The 16,430-nt window shown below is 37.3% G+C and overlaps 4 protein-coding genes and 1 pseudogene across 7 annotated transcripts; 2 read left to right on the top strand and 3 right to left on the bottom strand.

Annotated features, from left to right (window-relative positions):
* The first annotated feature begins 521 nt into the window (after positions 1 to 521).
* LOC121779452 (transmembrane ascorbate ferrireductase 1-like) lies at positions 522 to 2,532 on the top strand. The gene is made up of 4 exons (XM_042176778.1): positions 522 to 862; positions 1,614 to 1,662; positions 1,748 to 1,947; positions 2,094 to 2,532. Exons 1-4 carry the CDS (start codon positions 719 to 721, stop codon positions 2,391 to 2,393), a joined length of 693 nt encoding a protein of 230 aa, XP_042032712.1. The 5' UTR covers positions 522 to 718; the 3' UTR covers positions 2,394 to 2,532.
* A 149-nt stretch (positions 2,533 to 2,681) lies between these two features.
* On the top strand, positions 2,682 to 4,996 carry LOC121779453 (remorin-like). 2 transcript variants are annotated; one of them, XM_042176780.1, is made up of 5 exons: positions 2,682 to 3,262; positions 3,869 to 3,922; positions 4,039 to 4,126; positions 4,232 to 4,313; positions 4,591 to 4,996. In XM_042176780.1, the coding sequence occupies exons 1-5, from the start codon at positions 3,094 to 3,096 to the stop codon at positions 4,783 to 4,785; spliced, it is 588 nt and encodes a 195-aa protein (XP_042032714.1). In that variant the 5' UTR covers positions 2,682 to 3,093; the 3' UTR covers positions 4,786 to 4,996. The 2 variants fall into 2 exon arrangements, with proteins under 2 accessions (XP_042032714.1, XP_042032715.1); XM_042176781.1 differs by lacking the exon at positions 3,869 to 3,922.
* Positions 4,997 to 5,066: 70 nt separating this feature from the next.
* Positions 5,067 to 7,243, bottom strand: LOC121779451 (transcription factor MYB17-like). Of its 3 annotated transcripts, none has more exons than XM_042176775.1 (4): positions 7,117 to 7,243; positions 6,511 to 6,704; positions 6,012 to 6,141; positions 5,067 to 5,839 (listed from the first exon to the last, which is right to left on the bottom strand). In XM_042176775.1, exons 1-4 carry the CDS (start codon positions 7,224 to 7,226, stop codon positions 5,254 to 5,256), a joined length of 1,020 nt encoding a protein of 339 aa, XP_042032709.1. In that variant the 5' UTR covers positions 7,227 to 7,243; the 3' UTR covers positions 5,067 to 5,253. The 3 variants fall into 3 exon arrangements, with proteins under 3 accessions (XP_042032709.1, XP_042032711.1, XP_042032710.1); XM_042176777.1 differs by having other exon boundaries at positions 6,511 to 6,709; positions 7,117 to 7,201; XM_042176776.1 differs by lacking the exon at positions 7,117 to 7,243 and adding an exon at positions 6,840 to 7,030.
* A 1,888-nt stretch (positions 7,244 to 9,131) lies between these two features.
* LOC121780234 lies at positions 9,132 to 10,239 on the bottom strand (annotated as a pseudogene).
* A 1,093-nt stretch (positions 10,240 to 11,332) lies between these two features.
* LOC121780233 (single-strand DNA endonuclease 1-like) lies at positions 11,333 to 16,156 on the bottom strand. The gene is made up of 14 exons (XM_042177770.1): positions 15,872 to 16,156; positions 15,633 to 15,790; positions 14,550 to 14,611; positions 14,317 to 14,453; positions 14,159 to 14,210; positions 13,926 to 13,998; positions 13,772 to 13,845; positions 13,476 to 13,535; positions 13,204 to 13,372; positions 12,878 to 12,977; positions 12,710 to 12,792; positions 12,287 to 12,387; positions 12,085 to 12,215; positions 11,333 to 11,997 (listed from the first exon to the last, which is right to left on the bottom strand). Exons 1-14 carry the CDS (start codon positions 15,937 to 15,939, stop codon positions 11,409 to 11,411), a joined length of 1,857 nt encoding a protein of 618 aa, XP_042033704.1. The 5' UTR covers positions 15,940 to 16,156; the 3' UTR covers positions 11,333 to 11,408.
* Between the last annotated feature and the right edge of the window lie 274 nt (positions 16,157 to 16,430).

Raw genomic sequence — 16,430 nt, 5'->3', positions numbered from 1 at the left:
CAACTCATAAATTATCAATTACCTATCATTTTGAATATACTATGTACTAATTATACATAAAGAGGGAACCACTCATATAATAAAGGTGTTGTTGTCAATATTTAATTTTTCCATATACTTTTATTTATTCTGGGGCTATGTAGCATCGGGAGAGAAAAAAGGTAAAGTAAGTAGATCATAAGAATCCTATACTATTATATGAATAAGGGGGGTATGCATTCATTTCGATTTTCAATTAACTTTGAAAGGTAAATAAAAACAGCACATTAGACTTAATTTTATGTAATTGTTGAACTTAATATATAAAAAAGTTGGTGCCCCTTTGCTATACAGGCGGAAAGTCAGAACTAAATTATCCGAATATAATTAATTCCACAAACTATTACTACTAGTATACTTTTTATATAATCCACGCGACATAAATTAATAGTCCATAATTAAGAATTTGTCACCAACCAAAATTGAATCCACATTCTTCAGCTACCAAAGAGAGAGGGGCGCACGTTTGAACACGAAAACCAATGGCGCCTGAAACACGTGTACAGATATAGACCTATCACCGCCTTTTACGCGTGTCTACATCTTCATCCGACGGCTCTGAACGATCATGATGAGATGACATAAATCAAGAACTCGCCAGCTAAGGGATTAGTATTACCATAAAGATCGAGACTTTTTGCTAATTTCGTTGAGACTTTACTGAAATAGTGAGTGAGAGATGGCGTTAGCATTGAAGGCTTTGCACACTTCTTTTGCTGTGCATTTTTTGGCTGTGGTTGGCGCGATTTTGGTGTTGATTTGGTGTATTAGCTTCAGGGGAGGTTTGGCATGGGACTCTTCCAACAAGAACCTTATTTTTAATGTAAATCCCCTCATTCACTTCCTCCCTTTTCTACTATCTTTAGGAAAACTTGTTTGTGGTTTGTGTTTGACTTGTCTATTAGCTGTATGCCCACATATGCTAGATAGTATTATTATCAATTTGGCAGTCATTTTCTCCAGTGGGGTGCGGGTAAAAGTTGATTTTTAGTGTTCTTCTAAGATTTTGTGTAGTGCTACTGATTTATTGTTGGTATTTGTAATTTATGTGATGTGATAATACTGGAGTGGAGGTAGTTGGATTCTTGTTTATCTCAATGCTTAGTTGTTGTGGATGATGGATTAATTCATTGGGCCTGATGATGCATAATCCACTAGATTTTGGGGTGATATACTGATATGGAAGTTGAAATGCTTCTTGCAGTGATATATATTGCTATTGTTTGTTATTGTTTGGAAGGGTTAAGTACTAAGGAAGAAGTGGCAAATGCCTCCATTATAAGCCAAGTTCCTAATTTAATAGCCTTTGACTAACTTTTACCTTGAGCTTACTTTCTTGCCTGAGTTGTCTCTCTGTGATTTTCTGATATGCAAGTATATCTGTCTAGTGTAGCCTTGGTTTTTCCATTTCAATTTATGGTTAATCCTCTGTCTAGTGACAATAACAACCGTCATCGAGGTTTATTGGATGTAATGAACTAGCATGAATGAGGAATAATCTTTTTGATGAAGCCAAACACATATATCTATGATCTTTTGTGATTCTCATATTTTGTTTTCTGTTGTGGCTCCAGCTTCATCCTGTTCTTATGTTCATTGGGTTCATAATAATTGGAGGAGAAGGTAACCGATTTTTGCTAGCTATAACTTGCTTGATTGAACTGAAACATCACTTCCTTTGACATTCGCCATCTCTTCCTAAGTGCAGCCATTGTAAGTTACAAAAGCCTCCCACTAAAGAAGCCTGAGAAGAAACTCATACATCTCGTATTGCATGCTATTGCTCTCATACTCGGCATCATTGGGATATACACAGCCTTCAAGTTTCACAATGAAAGCAATATTGCCAATTTATATAGTTTACACTCTTGGCTCGGGATTGGTGTTATCGTTCTCTATGGTATTCAGGTAATTACTCATTTGAATCCATATGCTTTTCTTTCTATTGCTTCAAACACTTTCTTTAATTTCAAGCTGCTTTCTTTGAAAGTGAACACTTGGGGAACTTGTTATGGTTCATGATATGCTGTGATGCTATTTTCCACAATGTGCAGTGGGTTTATGGCTTCGTTGTCTTCTTCTTCCCTGGAGGAACACCAACTATCAGAAGTGAGTCGCTTCCATGGCACGTGCTCTTTGGTATCTTTGTGTACATCTTAGCTATTGCCACAGCAGCCTTGGGGTACCTTGAGAAGCTGACATTCCTTGAGAATTCTGGGCTTGACAAATACGGGTCAGAGGCGTTCCTTGTGAACTTCACAGCCATAGTCACTGTGTTGTATGGCACCTTCGTCATCTTAACCACCCTCTGCCAGTCACCTACAGAAGATGAGTACAGTTACTCAGCTATTTGAAGTGGTTGTATGTTTTTGCTATTTGTGTCAAGTGTTCAAATGTCACCTTAATTTGACTAGCCATACAGGCTAGTGGACTGGATGACTATGTATTTGGAACGATTATCACTATAAGTTGAAGTAATGTTGATTACACAAAGAAGCTTGAGGTTTTGATCTATCTATAGAAAGACTGAGAATTTGGGAATCTGCATCAACATTTTAATATTTTTTGTATTAATATTATTGTTGTTTAGGGTGTATAAAAATAATTGTTCATCTCTTTGAAGATAAAGTGGAGAAGAAAAAATCATTCTTTAATTAACATGTAACTTGTATGATCCAAAGTCCAACAAAGAAGTAATACAAGAAAATCCTGATGTGATTAAAAGCATACTACTATCAAATAAATAAAAACACAATTTATTGATGAGATTACAGAGTATACACACTAATATATATATACAACTTTGATGGCATGGAAAATATCTAAAACCTTAGCTCTCTGTTATTACCAATCATAATATGTGGGAATGATCTGTATGGTGCCAACTCATAGAAGGCCACTTCCCTCCTTTCTTGTTTAATATTACCTTCCAATCAACTTCTCTCTCTCCTTCCTTGTGTGTTTTGATGTTATTTAGCTCTATATAACCTTGTAATATTCGTTTTCACTTAACTTTCCTTGAAAAGCAAGAACATATCTGAATTCTCTCGAGTGATGGCGGTGGAGGAAGTAAAAGCAGTCGAGTCCAAGCCTTGTGCCGAGTCCCCGCCTCCGGCGGCCGAGCCGCCAAAAGACGTGGCTGAGGAGAAAGCTGTGGTGCCGCCGCCACTACCTCCGGCGCAGGACAAACCAGACGACTCCAAAGCTCTAGTCATAGTTGAAAGTAATTCACTTTCTTGATTGCTTTCACTTTCATCATATATTAGCATCTCTTTGTGTGTGTTTGTTCATTTATGTGTAGCTGATGTTTGGTTTCTGAATTTAGATATCTATTCACGTGAAGCAAATTTGTTATCCTTGTTTTATTTTACCTTTTTTCCAAAACAAAAATGAGATTTCTCAATTTTTTAGTTTCTTGGAATTGTTAGGTGATGAATATCTTATATTCTTATTGGATTGTTTCTGCAAAAGTTTGTATTTGGAATCATTTTGTTTGCTGTTTTGAGATTGGATTAGAGAACTGATTCTGTTTCTTAGTTGTATTCAATAAAGGAGAAAAAAGCAGGAGCCTTTTGCCTTCTCTCGCTGAATAATTCTTTAAACTATTACCAGTTTTCTGTCCAAAGCTTGTTTATTTATTTCCTTTTCTTTGTTTCAAACTTCAAAAAAAGGTGGGATTTTAGTTTTTATAGAAAAGCAAAAATTCACCTAAAATCAAACTGCTAGTCAGTTGTTTCTCCAAGACTTTCTGCAGTTCCATGGCTTCCTTGTTTTTTGAGTAATTTTTCCCCCACCTAACATGTGGAACTTTATATGTATATTTCAAAAGAACCCGAAGCTGCTGCCGAAGAAAAAAAATCCGAGAAGGGCTCCATAAACAGAGGTATCAAGATGACTGTGCTCTTGAGCTATAATTATCTGACTGGAAATAAGATCATCTATGGCCTATAAGATAAAGAATGAGAATTTTTTTACTCAACTCCTCTGGTGTCTATGTAGATGCTGAGCTAGCCCGAGTAGCTACGGAGAAGAGATTGTCGTTGATCAAAGCATGGGAGGAAAGTGAGAAATCAAAAGCTGAGAACAAGTAAGCATGCTCCTCAATACTATATGATAGAATTTGAGATGATTTTTCACTTGATTTTAAGAGGGGAAAAGTGATGTAACTCTTGCTTGGTTGCCTATTTTACAGGGCACAGAAGAAAATGTCGTCTGTCGTGGCTTGGGAGAATAGCAAGAAAGCAACTCTCGAAGCTGAGCTGAAGAAGATAGAGGTAAAGATTCTTTTTGTCTTCACTTCTGCTCTGTGTGTAGACACATACACATGGGAAGTTGGCTGACTTGAACGTCATATTTATGTCGTTGCCCAATAATTCAGTCGAAATTTACAGCTTCGGTCTTACTTGATGCGTTGGTTTTGAAATGGTCCCTATCTGAACTCAATAGATGCATAAAACAGATGAAGCTTTTATGCCCAAATTCATTTCCTTTCTGAATTAGGCTTTGCTGCTGCATGTGAGCTGCTCATGTTAATACATTTGTGGCTAATAGGAGCAACTGGAGAAAGAGAAGGCCGGGTATATTGAGAAAATGAAGAACAAGATTGCTGTACTCCACAAGCAAGCAGAGGAGAAACGAGCGATGATTGAGGCGAAGCGTGGAGAGGAACTTCTCAAAGCAGAGGAGACGTCAGCAAAATATCGCGCCACGGGCACTGGTCCAAAGAAATTACTTGGATGTTTCTGAAGGTGAAAAGGGGTTTGAAGCTCAAGTTGATTTGTACATTGTTTTGTTATGGGATTTCTATTTATTGGTTGCCAGGTTCATTGTGTGGTATTCTGATGTAGAATATGATTGTCTCTTGTTGATTATCTTATGCTTGAATAGTGATTTATTTGTTTATATAAACTAGAAATGAAGTTTATAAGAAAATTTCACATGAATTTTTTCCTAGAAACTGCTGTAGAAACCAAAACACATGCATTCTTTCATGTATAAAAAGCTAGAGATTCGACAGTAGACGATCATGGAAAAAAGCAGTTCCGATGTAGTATAAATTATAAAATCAAGACGAAGAAGCTACGTTTCATTATCAAAAGGCTCTCAGAACCCAACCTACAATACACTAAGCAGCTCTAAGCTGAAAATGAAGTTGGTTCACTTTGTGAGATATATATATATGTTGATGAGAGCAGCCTAGGGCTAATCCTGGGTTTATGTAGAGACATCAGAGTCGAGAAATGCCATGTCGTTACCTCCAATAGGAAAATCCAGCAGCAGCTTCAGCATTGAATCAGATGGATCTTCAAGCTCATATGGCTTAGATGTGTCTGAAAACACAGCAATGTCCTCCTCCGTTTCCTTCTTGATATCCCTAAGCTCGACTTTCATCTCCACCGGGCTGGGGGTCTTACAGAGTTCTAAAACACTGGTCAACTCAACTTTGGTCAAGGATGATGATGACTGTGATGTTGAACTGCGAGATGCAGCAGCTCCACCACACCCATCTCCAGTCTCGTGCACGTTTCTGAATGACTCTCCGACTTCAGTGTTCCAGAGGTGTAGGAAGTAGTCACCTTTGCTGTTGTTGAACGGGATAGAGAGGCGGGAGTCGGCATTTATCCTCACACCTTCCCACTTAACCATGTGAGGGGAACCAGATTTTGTGTCAACATACTTTGAAGATGAAGATGGCCGGTCGAGGGCCATGCTGTCGAAGCGCTTCCTCAAATGTGAGTTCCAGAAGTTCTTGACATCGTTGTCTGTTCTTCCTGCGAGATGAGAGGCTATAGCAGCCCATCTACCCAAACAGAAACATCAAATTTTAAGAAACAGCAGGGGCCCTACCAATGTTTTTTAACCACGAATTGCCAGGTAATTAGCAAAAATGGAAGACAAAGACAGGAGTACAATGAATTCATCACTACAATATCTATTTAGAGGTGGACAAGTGACAGAGGTGATGGAATTACTTGTTACCAAGCGCTCCATGGAGTTGAATAATCATAGTCTCTTCCTCCGGGCTGAAGGGACCACGTTTGATGTCAGGTCGAAGATAGTTGGTCCAGCGAAGACGACAGCTCTTTCCACAGCGAAGGAGACCTTAAAAAAGTTACCACACAAGCAAAAGACCATCATAGTGAGTGCCTCAGTAAATCTACTGCATCAAACACACTAAAATGGTTCATCATTATCAAGGATCAGAAAGAATCATAGGCAACATTTGCAGAAAATGGTTCATCTTCCATCTCCAACTCCTAAAACCCTCAATCACAAACTAGGAACATTCACACACACAAAACAAAATCAATTCTTGGGCCTTTTCTTAACAAAGTGAAAATCTTCTAGAAACAGACAGAACAATTATTTTCCATCTCTTCAACACAAACTCAGCTACTACCATACAGTAAACTATTGCATCAGAAAACCTAAAATGGCAAAATTGGTAAAAAAAGAAGAAGAAGAAGAAACCTGCAAGCTGAGGGAGATTTCTCCAAGTGCCATGTCCATTCTGTGAGATAAACTCAACAAGAATCTTGTCCTCCTCAGGACTCCAAGCTCCTTTGGTCACTCCCTCTCTCTCACAACATGGCCTTCTTCCCTTCTTCCTCTTCTTCTTCACCTCCTCTTTCTCTCTCTTCATCCCCATTTTCAACCAATTTTCACTGCTCTCAAAAAACATAAAAATGGCACCCTTCAAAATTCAAGAGAGAGAGAGAGAGAGAGAGAGAGAGAGAGGAGATAAGAAGAAGGGAGCAACAAGCAAGAGAATCTGAGGCCATTAAATGCATGGGGATTACATTGACAAGTGAAAAGAAGCATAAAATCAAAGCATCACTTTCCCCATTTTTTTCATTTGTTCTCATCTCTGCATCATCCCCATTTATTAAATGTTTGTACTCTCCCAGCTGAGCTATTCACTTCTCTCTGACATAACTTCATTTTAGAGTCATAAAGGTGCCATCTTTTTTTTGACTAGCACCAAACAAAACTTCAAGAATTTGCACCCAATTAATTCCACGGCAAAAAAACAATGAAATATGAGTTGCATGAGAGAGAGAGAGAGATGGTGCTTACCAGAAATCAAGAGGGAGAAAGGAAGCAGTGGAGAAAGCGTGTAACTGATGGGCGAAGTGTTCTTTTTTATGCCTTGTTTTAGCTGATTTCATGCCATCTTCTCTTCTCATGTTATTTCCCAATATATAATGACAAAAGATTGTGAATTTTGTAAGATACTAACCTCCTTCGTTTTTCAATATTAAATAAAAATATTATCAATTTTATTAGTACTACATACAGCATACTACTGTCGGAGCACCGTACGAATCTGTTTTCTCATCTTTCCTATCGAAATTTTTTTTACTGTCTTTCTTAATTTATTATACAAAGACTTATGTGTAGCTTTTTATACTGATATTAATAAATTATACTAAGATGCAATATAGTTGTAATACAGTGAATATTTTTTTAAAAAAAAAGAGGCAAAGAAAATTGCCGTATATAAAAAAAATCTTCCCAACATTAGGTCATATATCATTTTCTTTAGTCTGTGATTTACGGATTATATGTATAATTATTAACCATCATTTGTATAATACAGAATGACAGATCAAAGAAGTTTATATGATTTTGTATTTTTGGTCATGAAACGCATGACATGACATGACATGAATCACGTGATTCCATAAGCTTGGGGCTATATAGCATGAAAACACTAAACTCACTATAAAAACAACATAACCACAACAAATTAGTGACTAATTCCATTTTGAAAACACCAACCTTAATGAATTTCCAAACGTGGAAACCATACATATATAATTACAGGTTAAAGAAAAGAAAATTTGACGTTGGACCCCACAAATCCTTTTGCTTTTTGGTTCCCTTCTTTGTCCTAAACAACATTTCCATTTTATTACAAATTTCACATTCCCAATTCTTTCCCTTTCCATGTATCCAACAGAACAGCACAGCCAGAAAATAGAAATTAGCTAAACCCCTTTTCATTTTCATAGTAAAAGTAGTGAAATTTGTTCTTTTTTTTGTATGTTTGGAAGGGTAAGTGATGGGCCTGCCTTTAGCCCAATGTCCAAGATTTGTGAATGAAGAGAATTATGATGATGACATGTCATCTCTGCTTAAAAGCAACAAGCTGAGTTCTTGCTCCAGGAAGCTTCTAGAAGAGCATTCCCACCTTCCAAGATCACCATTTTCTTGGATCATTATTGCCTCAAGTATTAATTTTTTGATTATGGGATGTTGTGGTTAATTTACCATGTTATTTATCCATTTTCTGTTTTTTCAGTTACATTGTTGAGTACAAGATTTGCATAGGGAGTTTGTGAAGTTTGAGGATTTGGGCTTGATTACCAGTGTAATGAGACCTTGTTAAATTATGTAATCTGCAATGGATTTTTAGTAAATTGGAAATAATGCTCTGGAAGCTTAATTTAGATGGGAAAATTTTCAAGATGATGGATTGAGTATGTCTAGTTTGAAATGCAGATGGTGTGATTGCAAATGTTAGAAGGAAATATGTTGATACTCACAAGCCAACTTATCAAAGATGCTTCCCAAAACACAGATGTGATTTCGGAGAGCTTTTACAGCACATGTAATAGAAACAGATATGGAAGCTTTACATGAAAAAAAAAGAGAGGTATTTTGCATAACAAATGGGAGGGTCTGCTTATGTTTGGAACTAGAACTATGATTTATTGCAGATTCAAATGGATCCCAATAGGAGTAGTGATTGCATTGAAGATACTACTGGTTTTATAAACTTCAAACAGATGGTTTCGTCGTTGTGATGTGTTCTTTGTTGATCTATGGATTCAAACAACATGGTGAATTTGATGAAAGCTCTATCTCATAGCCATGCCACCATTGTATTTATTATACAGGTGATTATATGTACATTGAAATCCCCTTTTGTTGGATTGAGAAAGTTTGAACTAAAACAAGAACTGAAGATAGATTTCCCTCTACAATGTTGAAGTGGAGAGAGTGTGATCAAACAAACTACACAATAACCATTAATTATGACCACTAGCTAGATGTATCTTGTGTCTACAAGTTATTAACATAGTACATCACATATACAATTCATCACAACAAAAGTAAAAAACTCCCTGGAAATAATCCACCAGACCACTCTCCGAGATCTGATCCTCGAAGCCAAATGGTGATTGGAGCATATCATCAACACAAACAAAGTTTGGATTACTGTGGAACTCACCAAGCATCTCTCCGCTGAGCTGCTGGCCGCGAGCCAAAGAATCTTCAGAATTCGAGCTTCCACAGTCGACCTGTGCAATGCTGGAAGAAGAGCCATTGAACTGGTCAAGAGACAGCCATTCAGCAAAAAGGACTTTTGGTAAGATACATTTCTAGGCTCCTTGTTGGTGGTCCGTTGATGATCCTTCCATGTTTTCTAGAGACCGGAAGCTACAATCATTTGGACCCGACTTCGAAATAGAAGAAGAGGTTGATTCCAGTTTTGACACTCTTTTCTTAAGGTAAGAATGCCAGTAGTTTTTTATCTCATTATCAGTTCTTCCAGGTAGGTAATATGCTATCTGAGACCATCTGATACATACAATAATCTAATGTCAAATTCAGTACATATCTGTCAGTGACAGTATACATGTTAAATTTTGTTAATTATATGTTTTGTGAGATTGTTTATAAAGATATAAACACAGAAAAATCAACCAGTATCATTTTATCCAAATAGAGTAGCATTTTCTAAGTACAAACAGTTGAAAACCTTAGTTTTTTTATTTATTTATACATACATATATATAAAGAGCATGTTATAAGAAGTTACTTGTTTCCTAAAACTTGATGAAGGGCCAGGATCTTCTCCTCCTCTTGGAAGCTAAACGCCCCTCGCTTCAATCCCGGCCTTAGATAGTTAATCCACCTCAATCTGCAGCTCTTTCCATTGCTTTCTAGACCTGCCCAAAACACATGCTCCAATGTTGGATGGTGTTGCATATGAAATTTGTATACTTCTATTTTGCATGTTGATATATACAGTATTTGTTTAAATAATGTGTGAACATACATACCTGCATTGATAGGAATGGAGCTCCAGCAGGCATGGCCATGTTTCATTATGTGTTTTTTGAGCTTGAGGTCTTCATCTGGTGACCAAAGCCCCTTCTTGTGCTTCTGTGTCGGCTTCTTACAGCCCATTTTTCGAACAAGCTATAGGTATATGTGCCGTTAAATTTGATGAAGAAGAGATGTTTGTTGTCTTGTATTTAAAGGCAAAGGATTTTAAAATTTTAATGGATTTGGAGAGTATGGGTTGTAAAGTTAAAGAAGAAGCATTAAAGTAACAATATTTGCATGCACATTGTTGAACTTCTATTTGTTTTTTTCTGTTACTTAAGACTTTGGCAGATCCTATGTAATTTTTTCACATTATGGTTGACAACATTAATCTAATGTGGAATTGATTAATCAACTCAAAATTCTCAAACTAGTTCACGAATAGCAATAAAATTTTACATTTTTCTCGTGTTCATATTAGGTGTTGATATTTCTTCTAGGTTAGGTAGAATTAAGATAATCTATGTTATTACATCAATTCTAAACTTTAATTGGGACAATATATGGTTTTGAAATCGTGGCCCTAAATACAATCTATACATTTTGATTTGACAGACAGACTGTAAGTGCGATTTTAACATACCTAATGAGTCGGTGTGTTTGATACATAATCCTCGTGGGTGTATTTAATTAGATTATTTGTCCCAAAACTAATTATTTTACGTTTTATTAATTTATTTTTTGTAGTTGAGTAAGGCGACTTTCATTTTGATAACCAATTTAGAAGTGCATGAGTTTGGTATTAGTGATAAATTATAATCCCTTTCACGCTTAACATAAGTACTTAATTTAGTTAATTTTTTAAGATTGCCGATACAGAAAATCACATTTTAGGTATATAGTAATGATAGTAGTATTTAGCATTTCATTGTGATCATTTTGTGCTATGAATATCAGCATCATACAGTACAATAATGTATTGCATGAAATTTGAAGAAATAAATTAAAAATTTAACCCTTTTTATATTGATTTTCGAATTGTATACATAAAATTGCTCTTTATTTTGTAATATTAAATCTTTTTGGAACTAAATTTAGTAGCAAAATAAATCGTAAAAATAAAGAATTACACATTGTTTCTTTTTTCTTTTTTGCACTCCATCTTCTTCATTTTGTTGTGTTCTATTTTTTTCTTTTCATTTTGATCTCTGGGAAAATGCAAAAGAGAGGAAGATGAACATCCAAAAGAGGAGTTTCATGGAGAGCCTCTAGAGGGCTTAATGCTATAAAATTTGCATCCAACCATTTCATTAATCAAAGCAAATCACGCTACTTTTGGAAGCACAGTTATCAGATTTTTTATAAAGGTAGTCATCATATGCTGTAGAGACTTGATCTCTAACCATTTTTCTTGCATGTTGAGGTGTGGCATCATTCTCCGTATCACTCAACTCAATCACCTCAACACACTCTCGGGGCTTCGACACTGGACATTGTCGTGGCGGCAGCGGACTTATAAGATCAATAACTTCTGCAGCAACAGAGCAACCACCAATGCTGGTACCAAAGTGCATCATCCTCTGTTGCTGAAGCATTCCTCCTCTTGGATTAGTCGAGCCGCTACCACTGCTCTCCTTTTCTGTGTCGATGGTCAGTTCCTGAAGCTTTCCATCGATTTCCTCGATGTCGACCGTCTTCTGTCTTGATGTGGGAGCATCTATTTTCGTCTCTCCAATGGCGTTCGAGGTGGTGCTCTCCTTCTCAATCTCGTCCACCAGTTGTTGGAGCTTTCTGTCGAGTTCCTTTGTGTCTCGTTTCTGTTTCTGTCTTGGTTTACGACTGGGCTTCTGTTTCTGAGCTTTTAGCTCCCGGAACTCCATGATCTTTTCAGGGCAAGCACTGCAAGAACACGAGCCGTGTCATCGAGCTACTCGAGGATATATGCATGTTATAACTTGATAACATCAGGTTCTTGAAATGTCATACCTCTGCACAAGATCAGCAGGTACAACTGATGCTTCGACTCCATCCATGTCTTCCCACGAAACCTCAAAATAGTCCCTTCCCTGGATTTTTCTTTGCTTGATAATCCTAGATATAGGACATTTCACTGGCATCTGCACTCACAAGAAACACTCATTGAATATACAGCCTTGTGAAGTCGAAAGAAGAGACTGGTGCTACTTACCTCGTTGATTGGCGGATGGAGGTCTAATTTGGAAGAAGTGACTCGAAGGTTAGCAAATCGCCTCAAGTTTCTTTCAGCAATCTTCGGAAGGATGTACTCATCTAACCCAAGAAAAATACAAACTTCAGAAACACAAAGTAGAGTTTCCGATGATCTTTTTCTCACATTTCATTATTTTTATTTTTTAGTCCAATATTTGACACCAATATACATTTTTTTAGATGCATTTCGCCACCAAGAGGTTAAGGAAGCATCAAAGCATAACCAGTGGATGCATCAGTGCACATTCTTAACCAGCAGCATGTATCTTTGAGCTTCTAATAAAGGTTGCCGACGTCTTAAATCCCTTGTGCGCGTGACATCGTGGATATACACACACTAAGAGGGATATCGTGATGGGACATAGGGTTGACAAAATATAACCTGTCTTTTCAAGCGTCCAGTCGAAATATTGAGCACAAATCTGATGCAGCTGGTTGTTGTTGACTTGATAGAGAGCAAGAACCCTATTAAACAAAAGAAATGTAGAAGTTTTCGACTGTTAAGAAAAAACGGTGGAATATAACAAATTCTGGGGAGGAACCCCTATACCTGTTCACTGCATCTGAGTCTGCTGAATGACACTTGGGCTTCATGTATGCATTTATCACTTGCAAAAACTGATTGTCCATTGGAAAATCAGATTCGTTCCCTATAAACGAGCAAACTTAAGTTAAAACAGAAAGTTGCACATATCCTTCCTTAGCAGGCTGCAAAGCAACCACCAATCTACTTTCGGTTATGATCATATATCATCTCCAAATTGTGTGACCAAAACCTGTATAAATTGCAGCATCAAGATAGAAAAAAAGGTTGATACGAAAGAAAGGATCTTTTAATGGAAGGAAATGATAATAGAGAAGCCATTGCAAGCTCACCATTAAAATCCCTCTTGTTATCATCATAATTCTCTTTATTTTCTCCCTCAGTAATTTTGCCCTTCTTTTTCGAGTTTTTTGGCTTCTTTGCAAATGACAAGCCCTCTGATGCAAGCCGCTGAAGAACAGACGAATCACCAGCAGCTCTCACAAGCTGACAAGCATGCTCCTACATTCAAGTTTTAAAAAAAAATTACATCCTGTTTGTATGCAGATCAGAAAATATTTTTAACCAGATAACACAAGTGAAACGAAGAAAATATTCATCTTACTGGCCCAACCCCACGAATTCCTTGGGTGTAATCGCTCCCCAGAAGAATAGCAAGAGTAATCTGAAGATAAAAAATATGTAAACAAGATTTGATCCATACTGCCAATTCACACACCAAATTATTTATGTCCAAACTACTCACAAAACATGAAAGCAATATGTAGTTATGTACAGAGCAAGAATGTATGGTCATCTGCGTAATTTTCTGTCCACTGTGAAACCATATGATAAAAACAGAATGGCTAGTGACTAACTCGTAAATGATGTCGATTATATAAACGTCAGAGAGATACTTACCAAGGAATCCCTTCCAAACCCAAGTTCTCTCTCGATATCGTCCATTTCATAGCAAGTAACATAACCACCTTCTCCTAAATTTCAGAGGGGAGAAAATAATTTGTACTATCAGTAAATGATTACTGGAAAGCAAAAAATTTGTACTATAACTCACCCAAACAAATGTCTCTATAAACTGTTCTTGCACCAAACAGAAAAGCATCAGAATCTGATGTAAAACATCCATCCTGAATTCATAATTCAACCAACAGAAATGAGAGTTCTAGCAGACATTAAATGGTGATAACAAATTAATTGCAGTACATAAAACTGTACGTGGAACAAGAAAGGTTAGTGTGCGAAATTTCCGAGTTAAATTATCAGGAGTGAATAGGGGTATTCACATACACATAATGATTCTGCGTTCAGCAAAGCGCATTGAGCTTCAGCCTCCTCAATCCTGTGTATGTTTTAAGCAAAATGGGTTAAACAGGTTAGGTAATGTCAATTAAAATCTGCAAAGCATCAGATTTAGAATAACATTTTAATATGGCCACACAGTTTACCCATCTAGGCATTGAATCCCAAGGGCAATGCCCAGCAACTTGGCTTCTTTGATCATGCAAGAAAATTCAGATCCCATATTTCTTTTCAAAGATGATACATTTTGACTAGTATGCTTAGCATGTGCAATTGGCATTGCCTGCACCATAGAGAAACAAGTTTAGTACGGAGGTAAAAGAATGAAACTGTGATGCTCCACAAAGGTACATTGAGTTTAGCCATGTTGAAGTCTTGCCTCATTTCCAGTATTCAAGCGGCGCCTATATGTAGATAATTTGATACAGGGAATTGAGCCGTCTAGACAACAAGCACAATGCCTGTGTTAGTCAATGAACAGTGTGAACATACTTTTTAAAAAAATCCGGGTTTTTTCTATTTTTGTTCTAAAATAGAACTTAGATTCCTCGTTTGTTCTAGCGTTTTTTTTTGTTCCGGATTTGGGAGAGACGCATGACCCTCATGCGTCTCTTTTTAATGAGACGCATGATCGTCATGCGTCTTTCATAGAGACGCATGAGGGTCATGCGTCTCTATTTTTTTTCATTTTTTTTAACGACGCATGAAGGTCATGCGTCTTAGGTATAGACGCATCTCTCTCATGCGTCTGTTGTTTTTTAAAATATAATAGACGACGCATGAGCGTCATGCGTCTTAGGTAGAGACGCATGAGGCTCATGCGTCTCTAACTTGCTTAAATCAGTTCCCACGGCAGCATAGGCAGAATACGCGAGAGAAAGAGAGGAAGACAACAGACGCATGACGTCTCTACCTAAGACGCATGACGCTCATGCGTCGTCTATTATATTTTAAAAAACAACAGACGCATGAGAGAGATGCGTCTATACCTAAGACGCATGACCTTCATGCGTCGTTAAAAAAAAACGAAAAAAAAATAGAGACGCATGACCCTCATGCGTCTCTATGAAAGACGCATGACGATCATGCGTCTCATTAAAAAGAGACGCATGAGGGTCATGCGTCTCTCCCAAATCCGGAAAAAAAAAAACGCTAGAACAAACGAGGAATCTAAGTTCTATTTTAGAACAAAAATAGAAAAAACCCAAAAAATCCACATGCCCAAATCCCATAAGCATACAAGTCCCTGCTTTCTCCTCCTTATTTCAGATTGAAACAAAATGGATACATATCATACATTAGAAGTCTATGACAAGTTGAGCTCTTCTTCTACAAATCCTTATCCTTCTCCATCCCTTCCCCAAGACACATTTTCACATTAGAAATGAAACCCAGCATTGGACTAATTGTACACTTGATTGAAGAGTGGTCTAATTGGAAAGGAGAAGTAGAGACATAGTACCAGTGACGAAGATAAGGCTGCAATTCAAAGCAAGGAGGGCTCTGAGGCGGTGGAAGAGACTCTTCAAATAGAGCTTGTCTTTCAATGGACAGTGGGATCTGTTCACATTTTGAAGCTGAACCATCCAACACGACAAATCCACACACACCCTCTTGTTCCTACCCAACAACAAATCCAGTTCATCAGCATAAATAAAGTAGGATTTTTTTTTAATCTTGGAGTTGAAAATTGAAACTTACTGGAGATGATGAAGGGGGAGAGTTTTCTTGCAAGTTTCCAAGATATCCCACAGATTCTTCACTCCCATCTTCTCTTCACACTGCGTGTGTACTGTGTGATGAGTTCCTTTCGAAACTAGGCACAACTAAAACTGTATTTTAAAGATTTCTTCACTGATTCAGTGGTTGCTCTGATCATCTTTGCAAATTCCTGCTTCGGTTGAGAAGTGAATTTCCGGTGGAAGGAATGCGTTGTGTATTCAAAATCATCAAGGATTCATTTTTGGGGGAAAAAAACTGTCTTGCGTCGAGGGGTTGGCATGTTATATGTTTAGTAAGGGCATCCGCAGTGGTGCGGATGTCCCGGCATAATTTCTCGCATAATTCCTAAAAACACCTCATGCTACGTTATAAGGACTCCTCACTGCTCTGCCACGTCATACGGAATTCTCGCTGCACAGTGGTGGAATTCCCTGCGGAATTCCCGACGGAATTCCCACAACAAACAAAATTAACAAATTAACAAATTAAACACTTTCCGGAATTAAACAATGTACGGAATTAAAAAGTTCGACATGAA

This window comes from Salvia splendens, chromosome 19 (assembly GCF_004379255.2).
Source record: "Salvia splendens isolate huo1 chromosome 19, SspV2, whole genome shotgun sequence".
In the NCBI taxonomy this organism is placed as follows: domain Eukaryota; kingdom Viridiplantae; phylum Streptophyta; class Magnoliopsida; order Lamiales; family Lamiaceae; genus Salvia; species Salvia splendens.
The sequence above is the reverse complement of the archived record's forward strand: the minus strand, read 5'-3'. Positions and strand labels throughout refer to the sequence as shown.

Excerpts from the sequence above, each read along its gene's own strand:
- LOC121779452 (XM_042176778.1), top strand. The coding sequence starts at position 719 with ATGGCGTTAGCATTGAAGGCTTTGCACACTTCTTTTGCTGTGCATTTT. Across the intron at positions 863-1,613 it reads ACAAGAACCTTATTTTTAAT|CTTCATCCTGTTCTTATGTT; the intron begins GTAAATCCCCTC and ends TTGTGGCTCCAG. Across the intron at positions 1,663-1,747 it reads CATAATAATTGGAGGAGAAG|CCATTGTAAGTTACAAAAGC; the intron begins GTAACCGATTTT and ends TCCTAAGTGCAG.
- LOC121779453 (XM_042176780.1), top strand. The coding sequence starts at position 3,094 with ATGGCGGTGGAGGAAGTAAAAGCAGTCGAGTCCAAGCCTTGTGCCGAG. Across the intron at positions 3,923-4,038 it reads GAAGGGCTCCATAAACAGAG|ATGCTGAGCTAGCCCGAGTA; the intron begins GTATCAAGATGA and ends GTGTCTATGTAG. Across the intron at positions 4,127-4,231 it reads AAATCAAAAGCTGAGAACAA|GGCACAGAAGAAAATGTCGT; the intron begins GTAAGCATGCTC and ends CCTATTTTACAG.
- LOC121779451 (XM_042176775.1), bottom strand. The coding sequence starts at position 7,226 with ATGAGAAGAGAAGATGGCATGAAATCAGCTAAAACAAGGCATAAAAAA. Across the intron at positions 6,142-6,510 it reads AAATCTCCCTCAGCTTGCAG|GTCTCCTTCGCTGTGGAAAG; the intron begins GTTTCTTCTTCT and ends AACTTTTTTAAG. Across the intron at positions 5,840-6,011 it reads CATGGAGCGCTTGGTAACAA|ATGGGCTGCTATAGCCTCTC; the intron begins GTAATTCCATCA and ends CTGTTTGGGTAG.
- LOC121780233 (XM_042177770.1), bottom strand. The coding sequence starts at position 15,939 with ATGGGAGTGAAGAATCTGTGGGATATCTTGGAAACTTGCAAGAAAACT. Across the intron at positions 14,612-15,632 it reads CAGCCTTATCTTCGTCACTG|ACGGCTCAATTCCCTGTATC; the intron begins GTACTATGTCTC and ends CTTGTTGTCTAG. Across the intron at positions 12,388-12,709 it reads CTGGACGCTTGAAAAGACAG|ATGAGTACATCCTTCCGAAG; the intron begins GTTATATTTTGT and ends TTCTTGGGTTAG.